Source organism: Epinephelus fuscoguttatus, linkage group LG15 (genome assembly GCF_011397635.1).
Source record: "Epinephelus fuscoguttatus linkage group LG15, E.fuscoguttatus.final_Chr_v1".
NCBI classification, from domain to species: Eukaryota; Metazoa; Chordata; class Actinopteri; order Perciformes; family Serranidae; genus Epinephelus; species Epinephelus fuscoguttatus.
Window position 1 is genome coordinate 24,482,346 of NC_064766.1, and position 13,488 is coordinate 24,495,833.

Below are 13,488 nucleotides of genomic sequence, written 5' to 3' on the forward strand. Positions count from 1 at the left end.
GTCTGTAATATAAATGTCCGATTCGCATGGGACAAGAAATCTCCGTAATTGTACCAGAGATGGGAGCGGTAACTCGGTGTGCGCCCTGGTGTCATCTCCCTGTTGGCATGTGTGTGCTACGTTGCTTCCTGTAAGCATCAGCTGAAAGATAATAATAATAATTAATGATTAGCCCAATATGAAATATTGCCCATGATCAGGATTGTGTGTACACAATGATTAGCAATATGGATTTATATTAGGCCTACCTAACACAACCAGAAGTCTTGTGGCTCAGAAAAGTGCTTTCTTCTCGACCTTTTTGATTGGTCTCCCACGTAGGGCTATGTGATCATTAGAAGAATATCCCCTATCACGACTGTCGACAACACCGAATGCTTCTTCAAGCGCCTCCATCATTGAAAAAACGTGGAAAACTAGTACGTGACAGGACGTGACAAAATATTTACATACATTTTTACAGAGGATCGCGTTCGCACTGGACCGTTTTACAGAAGGTAAAAGTTGCTGTAATTTTTACTGACATTATCTGTAATGACATGAGACATGGCACGTTCGGACGGGACCAAAATCCCCGGTAATAATTACTTTACCCCACGTCTCCACATTAAACTAATCCTGTCCAAATGGGGCTGAAGACTGCTTGCCTGGCAATCTCATGGTGATGGCAAAACTGCAGGAAGTTACTGTGCCTGGCCAATAAATATTCAAGTATATAATCCCTGTTGTGAATTTGTGTTGTGATCGTGAAGGCATGGCCGCCCTACTCTGCCTCTGATTGGCTTACTCTGACATTCTTAGACAACTACTGGTAGGTGGATTTTGTTACCTTTAAACACAGCCAAGCTAGCTGTTTCCCATTTCCAGTCTTAGTGCTAAGCTAAGCTAACCGGTGGCTGGCTCCAGCTTGATATTTACCCTACAAATATGAGAGTGGTATCAGTCTTCCTATCTTACTCCTTGCAAGAAAGCAATTCCGCTTATTGACTTAATTTAAAAGAGAAGTTGGCTGAGACGTGTCTAGCAGGGCTGCCATGTAGCTTGCAATGCTAAAGTTGTTGAGACCATGCTGGTGAACATTCTTAGTCATCCAGGTCATGGTTCTTGTTTGAGTTTCTTGAAGACGTTTCACCTCTCGTCCAAGAGGCTCTTGGGTGAGAGGTGAAACCGCTTCAGGTAACTCAAGCATATCCAGCTGCCTACAATATAGCTCTGAAGACTGTTGAGGCCATGTTGGCTTGTGCTGTTTATGTTGTTACTGTCACAGGCACAAAGGGCATTTATGCAAGAAACCCTGTGAGTGCTTTGTTTTCCAGCTGAAACCATTTCTTGTGCCTTGCAAAAAAATGCTGAAGTCAGTCCCGATAAGTGTGGTCCTCATTAAGTATACAGCTAAAACACAAAAGTTAGACCCACCACAGGCAGCACACTGACTGCAGGGCTCCAAGGTGACCTGCACAGCTCTTCCATGGAGCTTAGAGGAAAGTTAGCTTTCAGCTACTCCACATTATTCTTTATTTATTGTAACTAAAATAAAGAAAGCTAAAGTTGACTCTCTAAAGATTGACTGAGGGTTACTTTAGTGGGATCATCTTTGCTTTGTGCAAGTGCCAGCAGACTTGGAGCGTTGCAACCGCCAGCATTAAATTCCCATCTCTAATTCAGCTGGATGGGTGACAGCAACCTGCCACTCACAGTAGCTCCTGCTAACTCCCTTCATGTCGCTTCAGAATTAACTGCAGACAGAAGAAAGGCCGAGATGTGGCTGTATTCGAGGACTCATTCATTCCTGTTTCTTTGAGAGGGGCTGGGTGGGTAACAGAGATGCCTCAGGAGAGGCCGTGTGACAACATGAACAACTCTTTCTGGACCACTTTCAAGGACAGCCGTGATTTAGAGGTCACTTTCCCATGGGCAAACAAACATGACGTCTCTCCTTCTCTACCCCATCTCTCACTCACCACGGTAACTCACTATGGACAAGCTATTTTCATCCATTCCTCTCAGTGTGGCTGGAAGTGATGGTGCAGTGTTAAGAAATGAATGGTGTGCCGAGTAATGAGTCAGTACTGTGGAAAAATGCCATTATTTCTAATGAGATGGGAAACAGTGAAAAACATTTGCTTGAGCACAGAGAAATGCACCGTCTTTACTTTCCCCTGATGTAAGGCTGATGCAGCAAATGCAATCACAGCGAACAACTACATCTAAGTGTGTTTCAGAGCGGCGGGGAGTATCATTCTTTCTCTGCGTGTAGGTTTTTTTTGTGTGTGTTTTGTTTGGGGGAACATCTTGCGAGTAAACGGTTGAGCGAGCAGCGCGATGAGCTAGGTGTGTGTGGACACGCTTTTAATGAGCTGAGAACAAGACCTGAGTTGAAGGAGAGAGGGAGGCAGATATGAGGAGAGAGAGGGAGAAAGAGACGGAGGTAGAGGAGGAGGAGGACGAGGGACAAAGGGAGGAGAATTACTCTCTGGAATACCTGTTTCAGTCTTGTAATTTTCATCCCTGGCAGAGGTCAGTCTACTCTGCCATCTGTCACTTTTCTCTCCTCAACTTCATGTTCCTCTGAGATGTCCTGTCATTTTATGAGGGTGTGTGTCTGCTTCCTACTCCCTCCCATTACAAACTTTCTTACTGAGCTCTCCAGCACAGAGCAAAATTACACACACCATTTGTTTCTTTAACTATGACATCACTTTATTTGCTCATGGTCGGTAATATCGGTTAAAGGCCCATTTCACTTAATAATAATGTGTTTTTCTTATTTACATGTGCCCTAAAATGTCTGACCTTGACTGTACTGACTTGCATCTGGAACACGCTCTTCGACCCCATGGGAGATATGGGGTATGACATGTGAAAAGTAACCGGGGCTGTGATGTTGGAGGGTTAAAGCAGACGGCACTATAAATAAGGGATGGTGTCCACTCAGCTGCTTTTTAGACGTGCTCTTTTTAGCCTCCTTGGGTACACTTGCCATGAGAAAACTTTTGGGTACACACAATTAGTTGGCGTTGATAAGCAACAAAACGTTTGCATACAGAAAGCATGTGTTTATGGTCTTTTATTACAGACCTTTTCTGTAATTACAGAATTGTAATTCTCAGCCATACCTTTATTTTTCACAAAAACAGAATTCCAACCCGAGGCTGACTGCGGACACCTCAGTGAAACAAATCCTTCATCCCCCATGCTCCATGATAATGAGCCAGCTATTCAGCCTTTCGGCAGGCTTTTACCGCCAGCCGAATTATCTACATAAGTCTCTTCCTCTTCAAAACAAGCAGACTTGTCAATTAAAACCGGTATAACACTGACTAAAGCAGTTTCATGTTGCAAATAAGTGTTTTTCTGATGCTGCAGATGAGTTGCTGACTTAGTGCCTGCTAATGTGTGCTCCCCTTTTCTTCTCATAACTTAAAATCCAGACATTGAGGAGGTTTATATCGGGACCCAACGTTTCCACAAAGGTCTCTTACTCTCCAAAACAAACAGACACAGTGATTTAAATAACTTCAACGCTTAATAAAGCAGTTTCACACAAAACATCAGTGTTTCTCTGATGTACTAGTTGTGGAGGGGCAGCTGTAAAAACACGAATGGCCCTATCTAGAGGCAGTGTTTGGTGTGTCCTTTCTGGGCTACTGTGGAAACAAGACAGTGCAACATGGTGATCTTTATAGACAGATGAGACGAGTTGAAACAGGCAAGCACTTGCAATGCGCTATTCTGCTACGTTCTACAAACCTGCTGGTTCACACCAGTGCAACTAGATGAGATGGTGTATCATCTCTATGCAACAGCTCTCTGTACTTCTGTTCTGATTTGTAGCTTTTCAGGTTTATTTTGTGGCTGAATGTAATTTGTAGCTTTTTAAAATATGAATGAGGATAGTGATAGTGAGATACTGGCTACATGTGAGTGAATGTGTGTGAGGGGGCATAGGCACATACAGCGAGCAGCAGCAGAGACCCACCATCCGACACCGGCACAAACAGAGGGCGAAACAGAGTGGAAACAGAGGGCTCAGCGGGGATGGAGCACCTGCTGCAGCAAGCAAACAGGTGACAGGTAGTCCCGCCACCAGACAATCAGAGATTTCCGCCTTCTGATAGTCTGGGGACACTCCTTTCTGAAGTGTGTTTAACACACCGGAGAAAACGGCCGGCAACAAAGCAACGCCTTTTGCATTTTTGAAAAGGACACGCCCTCCCGGAAATGTGCACTCCTCCTTTTCTCATCCGCAAGGAAACAAACACACAGAGAGCTTGAAAATGGATGCCGAGAGATTTAACTCCGTTTTATCAAACGTGTGCTCAGTCCACAGGATTGTGGAAATGAAGGCATTACAGTGACTTTGTTTAAAACTTTTAAGGCAGTCGGACTATGTTTACGAGCACAAGAGTTCAGCGAGCCACCGAAGGACCGCCCTGCGGATTGGTTCTGCAACGTAGGGAAGTTTTTTAAACTCTGAAATTGTATCCGCCTATCTAAAAACAAAATCAGGGAGAAAGTCATCAGTCTTTAGTTAAGCAAAGCGTCTAAAGACTGACTTGTGAGTCTAGGTGACAGGTGACAAGCTTTACGTTCTAAAACCAGCGAGCAGCGATTTGACCAGCAGAGTTGCAGGTGACACCATCAGCCATCTTGAGTCGAGCTCAGACTGGCCAGTTCACACCACTGCAACTTTTCTCTGCGAAGTTCTAGAACAGTTTCAGTTTTTTCAGTTTCAGAGTTTTCTTTCACTGATTATATGGGAAAACCATGTTTAAAAAATATTAGTATTAGTACAGGTATTTCAAAGCATGTCTAGAGGGGGACTTTTAAGAGATGAAGGCATATATGGAGACAAGAGGAGAGATGGGGAAGAGAGAGATTATTGCCGAGCAGGAGAAGTCTTTTCCTCCCCTTTGATGGTAATTAGTACATGCAGGCTCTTGTTCTGATCAACAGAGGCTGCTGCTAATTTGAGTGCGCCTCTGAAGCCTTTGAAATGCAAGGTAATAGGAGGGAGGTAGTCGCATTTTGTTATGGCAAACACGATTACGCTGCTACATTAACTGCTCAAAACCATTTACAATAGTGTGTATGTAATGCACTCATAGCACAGGGCTGAGACAAAAGCTCTGCTGACGCACTCTACCTCATTTTATACCACTGCATCAAGGGTAAAACTGTGTGTCAACAGACGCCACAAGTTACAGCCAGGTACCCGTGTGCCGCAAAGTTCTCTTACCACACTCCTTCTTGGGCTCATCTGATCGGTCCTTGCAGTCCTTGACAGAGTCACACACCTTGGAGCTATCAATACACTCTCCGTTCTTACACAGGAACTTCAGAGGTCCCTCACATTTGGTAGCTGCAGCAGAAGAGCAAAAGATAGATCAGAATCTACACTATATAACTTAATGAACATGTATTTGCATAAGCTGCTGCAAACTGATTCAGAACCTCACGCATCAAAAGTGTGTAAAGTCAAATTGAATATCTCCAGTGGTTCACCAAATTACTGGAGGCTCACATGAAACAAGTGTTAGCAAAAAAATACTTCTCACTCAGATATTCATATCATCTCACAGTGTAATAAAAACCAAACTTTAATTTGGTCCAGTTTCACAGTGCCAGGGCTTAATTTCCTGTAACATTATTTTGCAGCTTGCGAAAAGCACTCGGCTGGATCAACACAACATAACATCAGTGCTCATTATAGTAATTCATTTCACAGTCAGTAGTGTCCAGAAAAATCCCACATGAGGTTGTTTAGAGGAAATCTGTGTGGATGTCATGGAATCAAACTCCAGTTTTTGTGAGTTATGGTCAGCATTTCTCCTGCAATAGCCTATTCTTACATTCAGTAATTACCTCTCTATATAATAGTCTTCATTGTCAACACATTCTCACTCGTCACATATTAACGTTTGGTTTCCACATCCACATAAAAGGTGAAAGGTATCCTGGGTGCATTGGTTGTTGACGTTCTGGGATGCCATGTCAAATTCTGCCTGTTACATGCATTGTCTTCTTTCAAAATACACTTCTGTTGTCACAGGAAATTTACCGTTTCCATACAGTCTCTTTCAAAATAAAAGCACTACATGGGTACAACGCTGCAAATTGGCATTTATTTTCCCTCAACAGCAAACACACATGGTTGGGTTTAGGCAACAAAAGCACGTGGTTAGGTTTAGGAAAAAACAACAGGGTTTGGTTTTAGAATCTCACGGGATGCAAACACCGCTCTCTCGCACCGTTAAACTACAACAGCAACCGGCCGCGTATCATGCCGACGTTAAAGGACACCTTTTTTCGTCGGTTCCTGACACATTCAGTGTAGTTGTAGATTCAGCTATGAGATAATCAGAATTGTTAGAAACTGTAAAGCTGAGCTGATGACTCGAATTGGGAAAAGTACGTCAGATGAAAAATGTATAACAATCCAGAAAAAAATATTCACAGGGCTGGGAGCTCAGGACCAAAACATTTTTGGAGCTGAAGGCTAAAAATGTCATCACAATGTCCTGCTTGTTTCCTTACTTCCCCCTTGACACACTTTGGTGTATCACGGCCTTCTCTGACTCATATTAGGAAGTTTTTCCAATAAAGGCTGTTAGGCTAGTCTCCAGGGACGGTGGGTGACGGTCACAACCACGCATTATGGGTATAAAATACTTGACTGCAAGATTAACAGTGCATCAATCTTCACAAGAAGCTTACACCCTTTTGTGGTGCTAAGCTATGACGACCAATGCAGATAAGCAGGGAAAAAAAAAAAAAAAAAAAAAAAGTCATCACAAAATCTCTGTTTTTACTTTTTTCTTTTTCATAAATGTTGCAAAATGAAGACTAACCAAAAAATGTTTTATACCAACTGTGTCTGTTCCTGTAATCTGCCACAGGCAGGCAAACATCATCACTTTGTGGCCCAAGCGCCAGATTTCGATGACTTCTGAGTGTGACCGGGCTCTCATTGTAAGAGGCGGGGTCCGCCATTCCCACACTGGAAATTTATCCATGCGGTATCAATGAGTTCACTGTACTCCAATGGCTTCCACAGTCACCAGATCTCAATCCAATAGAGCACCTTTGGGATGTGGTGGAACAGGAGATTCACATCATGGATGTACAGCTGACAAATCTGCAGCAACTGTGTGATGCTATCATGTCGATATGGACCAAAATCTGTGAGAAATGTTTCCAGCACCTTGTTGAATCTGTCTCACCAAGAATTAAGGCAGTTCTGAAGGCAACCTGGTACTAGCAAGGTGTACCTAATAAAGTGGCCAGTCAGTGTATGTTCTAAACTCAAAATACAAGTATGAACCTGAAAATGAGGATATGTCCCCTTAAGGATTGCAGCGTTAACATGCTAAATCTGCTATTCGTCAATGTTCATTACATTTTTGACCTGATCTGATATCAGATTTCAACTCAAGCTGGGAAAAAAATTAAAAGTAGTGAGAGCAAATATAAAATGGATATGTGAATAAAAAGGGGATTGCAGAATGTATTGTGATAGCAGCTATGTTACTTTGATCTTAGTCTGAATGGGCGGACGTTCACTGCATAGATCAGCCTCTCATTGGGCAGAACGAGCCACCCGCTCAAGTCCCGCCCTACCACCTCCGGTTGTGTAGCAGTTTTCAACCGTTTTCAACACGTCCTTTACTAACTTTTGCGGTGTTTGATCTTGCGGGGATGTATTTTTGTGGGCGTGTTACACCAAAACCTGTTTCCCCCTAGCAATATTTTTGCAAGCGCACCGTTGCTGTGGCACCGCCCAGAATGATTGTGATTGGCTGAAAGAAGTACAAGCAGCCGGGGCATTTTTTTTCTCCAATCTCAAAGTGAGAGTCGGCCCAGCCAGACCTTTCTTTTCTTGAGAAAGGTCTGGTGAGCGAGACTACTTTGATCTTAAATTCCCTTTATTTCTACCACAAACACAGCTGGGAGGCAACCAAATTATTCAGATCACACACATCCTGTCGCAAAAGTTAAAAGTATTTGTCAAAGAGAATGTGTGCAAAAGGCAGATACACACAGAATCAAATATAAATACTTGCAGACAGACCAACAAATAGGAAGACAGATTAAAACAGACGTGCACAAAAGAAGCAGACAGGTGAACAGGCAGAGACGAGGACAGATTCTGGCAGCAAGACATGCAGCCAGCCATGACAGATGTACCCACCGTTGACACAGCCAGATTCGTCGCTGTGGTCGGGACAGTCATGGACTTTGTTACACTGCTTGGTGCCGTGGATGCAGGAACCATCACCGCACTGGAACTCATCGGGACGACACGTCAGCAGGGCTGCAAGAGACACACACATATAAACACACTTGAAATTGGACTTGTAAATCCCCTTTAATCCCTACAAGAGGAACACAACATCCTGTGGTTGAAACCAGCGCAAGACCTTTGGTTGCGATTCACCTCATCAGTTTTACACAACTCCACTTTCATCTGTCTAATAAAGGGAGGACATGCTCAAAAACAAATTTTACTAAATCCTCTTGTAGAAGCATGCATGAAATTAAAAACATTGTGCACTAACGTTTACAGTACAGAGCTCTACTTCTATCCATGCACACTCTGTGTTGGGCGCTGCCTGGGACAGAGGGTGTGTGATGAATGATTTTCAATATAGCAACGCAAAGATGGAGGCTGCATGAAGCCACACCACATTTCATTAATATCCCAAGCACAGACAAGCTTTTCATCAACAGGGCCCAGTATGCTCATATAACTCCTTTCTAAACCACACTAAAAAGCAATATATATGACTGAGGGGGATATGATTTAGTGTTATCACAAGATGAGCAGAACAGAGGGAATGTAATGGAGACAGGGACGCTGCTGCCTGGACACACGTAGACACATACAAACACAACAGGAGGAGAATACTCTTCAGGGCTTAATGATAAGAGAGGACAATCTAATTGTGGTTTAGTTTTCCTTTTTTTTCCAAGTTCCTTATCTCCTGTATTATTCACTACACACAAGCAATAAATCACTTTATAGTACCACATACACAACACTGGATACAGCCAATATACAACAAGCTCATATGAGTTGCATCTTTATCTTTATTCAGCTACTGGACTGTAAAAACCTGCGATCACAGTAGAATATTAGACCTTGCAACATGTAATATATACATCATGAGCAGGCGGCAACCTCTGGGCTGTAAGATGAAGCCAATTCACAGGTGCCAAAAACTGCAGTTTCTTGAATGGCCACTAGAGGCTGACTCCAAAAGTGAGTCAACTTGTAGACCTCCATTTTAAAATGAAAACAGTTTTGTTCTCTGCTAATTTCCCTGTTTATGCCAACTGTACTGGAGGTGAAGTTTTCTACAACTCACCCATCAACATTTTATTAAGGCTTAAAGTTATACATAATTAGGGGCATGCTCGCTATGAGTGACAGGCTGCCTGCAAGGCTCCATCACATATGAGTCAGATCCATCTCTTGCTCCCCCACAGCTCCACTTTCTCATCCAAATATGGTCACTTACGGTTGCAAAAATCCAAGATGGTGACGGCCAAAATGCCAAACTCGAGGCTTCAAAAATGAATGCGTGATGCCATGGTGGCTACATCCAATTATCTTTTCACTGCTCTGTGTTTTTATTCTTATGTTTCTATTAGTTTTACCTATTTTCTCTGTCCATATGTGTATCTTTGTTTTTGCGTTGTGTAGTAAGGTACTGGGTATCTACTTCTTCTACTACTTCTACCAATTCTTCTTCTTTTTCTTCTACCAATTCTTCTTCTTCTTCTTCTACCAATTCTTCTTCTTCTTCTTCTACCAATTCTTCTACTTCTACCAATTCTTCTTCTTCTTCTTCTACCAATTCTTCTACTTCTTCTACTACCAATTCTTCTTCTTCTTCTTCTTCTACCAATTCTTCTACTTCTACCAATTCTTCTTCTTCTTCTTCTTCTACCAATTCTTCTTCTTCCTCTTCTTCTTCTTCTTCTTCTACCAATTCTTCTTCTTCTTCTTCTTCTACCAATTCTTCTTCTTCTTCTTCTTCTTCTTCTTCTTCTTCTTCTACCAATTCTTCTACTTCTACCAATTCTTCTTCTTCTTCTTCTTCTTCTACCAATTCTTCTACTTCTACCAATTCTTCTTCTTCTTCTTCTTCTTCTTCTACCAATTCTTCTTCTTCTACTACTTCTACCAATTCTTCTTCTTCTTCTTCTTCTACCAATTCTTCTTCTACTACTTCTACCTCTTTTTCTTCTTCTTCTACCTCTTCTTCTACTACTTCTACCTCTTCTTCTTCTTCTACCTCTTCTTCTACTACTTCTACCAATTATTCTCCTACCTCGTCTACCTCTTCTACCCCGTCTATCTCTTCTTCTACTTCTGCCTCTTCTTCTACTTCTTCTTCTTCTTCTTCTTCTTCTTCTTCTTCTGCTGCTTCTGCTGTGGTGGCCATTTTCACATGGCAGTACTGCATCAAAACTTGCCAGTGCCAAGTTTTTTTCTTCAGCTGCTCTCTCAATAACTTCATTCATCGATTAGTTGTCAACTATTAAACTGTCCTTGTTGTAGTAAAGTAAATGTATTCTGTCTTGTAATTGTGTTTGTGTTTGTGACAAAGCGAAACATTTGAGGATGTCATCTTTGGCTTTGGGAAAGAGTGATTGACATTTTTAACCACTGTTTATTTATATTTAATAGAGCAAACAACTCAACCATTAATCAAGAAAATCAACGGATTCATTGACGATGAAAATAACTGTATTAACTGTGTAATAGCGTTGCAACAGTATAAGATTTTCATGGTACAGTGACCATCGAAGGAAATATGGTGGTTGTACAGTATCACAGTGTTACAGAACTTATATTATTATCAGTCAGAATGATTAATAAAGGAGTGAAAACAGAAGGATTATTGTTAGTTGAACAAAAGTTTTATGACTATAACTGAAACTTGAAACCACTTTCTTAATGGAAATATGGGTGAAAAGTCTTCTCTTAGAAAATAACTAAAGCAAAGGGGAGATTTAACGTCCAGTTGCATTTTTTTTTCAATATTTCAGTGACCTATCGATGGATACAGACACATGTGCACAGTGTATATTCAATGATTAATTATAATAGCATTTGTCTTCAGCTGAAGATTTGACAGAAATTCCAATATACATCTCAAATCAATCTCAAATCTGACGTTAAAGCACGTGAGTATGGCAAAGGTAGCGAAGGTAGAGCACAAATGGTTACCACAGTAACCTCTGGACAAATTTGAGGTTGTGGCTCTAACCGCCTCCAGGCCTCTCTCTTAATGCAGAGATCCAGCTGGCTAACAAAACATCAATCTCTTGTAAGTGCTGCTTATATGACACCACCGAGAGTGAGAGGTGCGTTTGATGTGTGCACCGCACATCTTGATAATGAATACTGGGACTATCTGGGCTTCACACTCTGGCTTAGTGAGACAAGAGCTTCAGGGCTCCCCCATCCATGACCAGCTAATAGGAAAACCTGTTTTATCGCAAGGCCCCATCTTCACACTGTGTTTATCAACAGAAACAGATTCTTTACCAGACACATTTAGAAAAAAAGAAATGCTACACCAACTCCCAGCGGAGTGAAAATGTGCTAAATGACAAAGTAACACCTCAGAAGAGGAAGAAAACATTGTTGGAGATTTTATTTCCTTCTCTCCGGTCTCAAAACAAACACATATCTTAACATACCGCCCACACAAAGATAAGGTAAAATAAATCTGACCTTCAGTGTGATTATTTCTGAATGTGTTGGAATCTGATTGGTCTGAAAGAATCTTTGTGCAAGACAAGCATAATAAATGTAAAAGGTAAAGATTCTTCTGGTTATATATTCATAGTGGTAATATAGTCTGTACAGAATCAAAGAAGGAACAATATGTTAGAGTTGTTAGATTTAAAGGGGCAGTTCATTCTAAAACCAAAACCACACATTTTCCCTCTTACCTGTAGTGCTATGTATCAGTCTAGATTGTTTTGGTGTGAGTTGCAGAGTGTTGGAGATATCGGCTGTGGAGATGTCTGCCTTCTCTCCAATATAATAAAACTAGATGGCACTCAGCTTGTGGTGCTCAAAGCACCAAAAAAATACATTTGAAAAATTTAAGACCAGTGTCTCTTTCCTGAAATCATCAACCGGTTACTCAAGATAATCCACAGACCTTGTTGTGAGGAGTTTCATGTAAGAACTATTTTCTTTTGACTGAACTACACTTGCCAATCATATCACTGCACAGAAGGAAGTGTGCATCTACTCATGGACAAGAGGCTTGTGCTTGTGACAATGTGAGATGAAACACTAATGGCATCCTCTTCAGCTGAGCTATAATGTTAGCTAGCTCAGCAGTGCTAAGTGAGCCAGCAGTAGATTCAGAGACCTGCACCTGGTTGGGTACCTGGGGATGTCTAATGGGTAAAAATACATACATATACATACATACATACATACATACATACATATTTTTCCAAAATATGGAGCGTGGACCTCCTAAGGAGGATCCTTTTGAGGTTTTGTGGTGGTGGCAGGGGCATGCTAAAATGTCCTAACCTGGCAGTGACTGCATGAAATGTTTTTGACATCCTGGTATCAAATGCAGCCAGTGGAAGAGACTTTTTCTCAGCTGGATTTGTAATTCAAGAATGGAGAACCCAGTTTAATGTGAGTTACTGTAGTGTGTACTGTGTGTGTTTCAGGTCGAGGGTGTGGCTTTAACTTGGACATAATGACGGGTAACAGGTTGGTTCTGTTACTGAACTTTTATGGGTATGGGTGGGTGCAGATTTTAAAAAATGGACAGGTGCAGGACTGAGTAGCTTCCTTCAGTGATACGATGGCAGGTGTAGGACAGTAGGCCCGTTTCCACTGCAGGAACTTCGGGGTAATTTTACAGGGCCGGGGCCATTGGTGCGTGTCTCCACCACAAGAACCATCCCCGAAAGACAGAGTTCCGGAACTTTTACAGGGGCTAAACAAGTCCCTGCCTCGGAGTAGGTACCCAGAATGGCCCCGAAAAACTCCTGGGTGGGGCTTGGGGTTTACTTGGTGCTGATTGGATATACTCAAGGCGGGATGTGACGGCAACAGAAAGCGACAAAATAGATGGCATTTTTAAAAGGAGTCGTAAGACTTCTGCTTCTTCTTCTTTGTTGTTGTTCTTCTTGTTTCTTTGCCGCGTCGCCCCGGTCAAAATGGTCGCACAATGATTACATCACATCCAGAGCCCGGAAACTTTACAGGAACCTTCCTCCTACTCCGCCCTCTCAGTGGAGACACGGCGGTTGAGAGGGCTGAGCGAGAGGACGTTCCTGTAGTAGTTCCTGCCCCCCAAATAGTACCAAGAACTTCTTCAGTGGAAACGGGTCTAGTCAAAAGAAAATAGTTCCTACATGAAACTGCTCACAACAAGGTCTGTGGATTATCTTGAGTAACCAGGTCATGATTTCTGGAAAGAGACACTGATGTTG

At 42.1% G+C, this 13,488-nt stretch overlaps 1 protein-coding gene across 3 annotated transcripts in view; it reads right to left on the reverse strand.

Moving 5' to 3' along the window:
• LOC125902063 (low-density lipoprotein receptor-related protein 8-like) overlaps positions 1 to 13,488 on the reverse strand; it is a 156,936-nt gene that overhangs the window by 44,320 nt on the left and 99,128 nt on the right. For all 3 annotated transcript variants that reach the window (XM_049598161.1, XM_049598162.1, XM_049598160.1), the window contains exons 6-7: positions 8,192 to 8,314; positions 5,240 to 5,362 (exon numbers count right to left, since the gene is read on the reverse strand). In XM_049598161.1, coding sequence (XP_049454118.1) covers positions 5,240 to 5,362; positions 8,192 to 8,314 — 246 coding nt within the window. The remainder of the gene's footprint in view (positions 1 to 5,239; positions 5,363 to 8,191; positions 8,315 to 13,488) is intronic.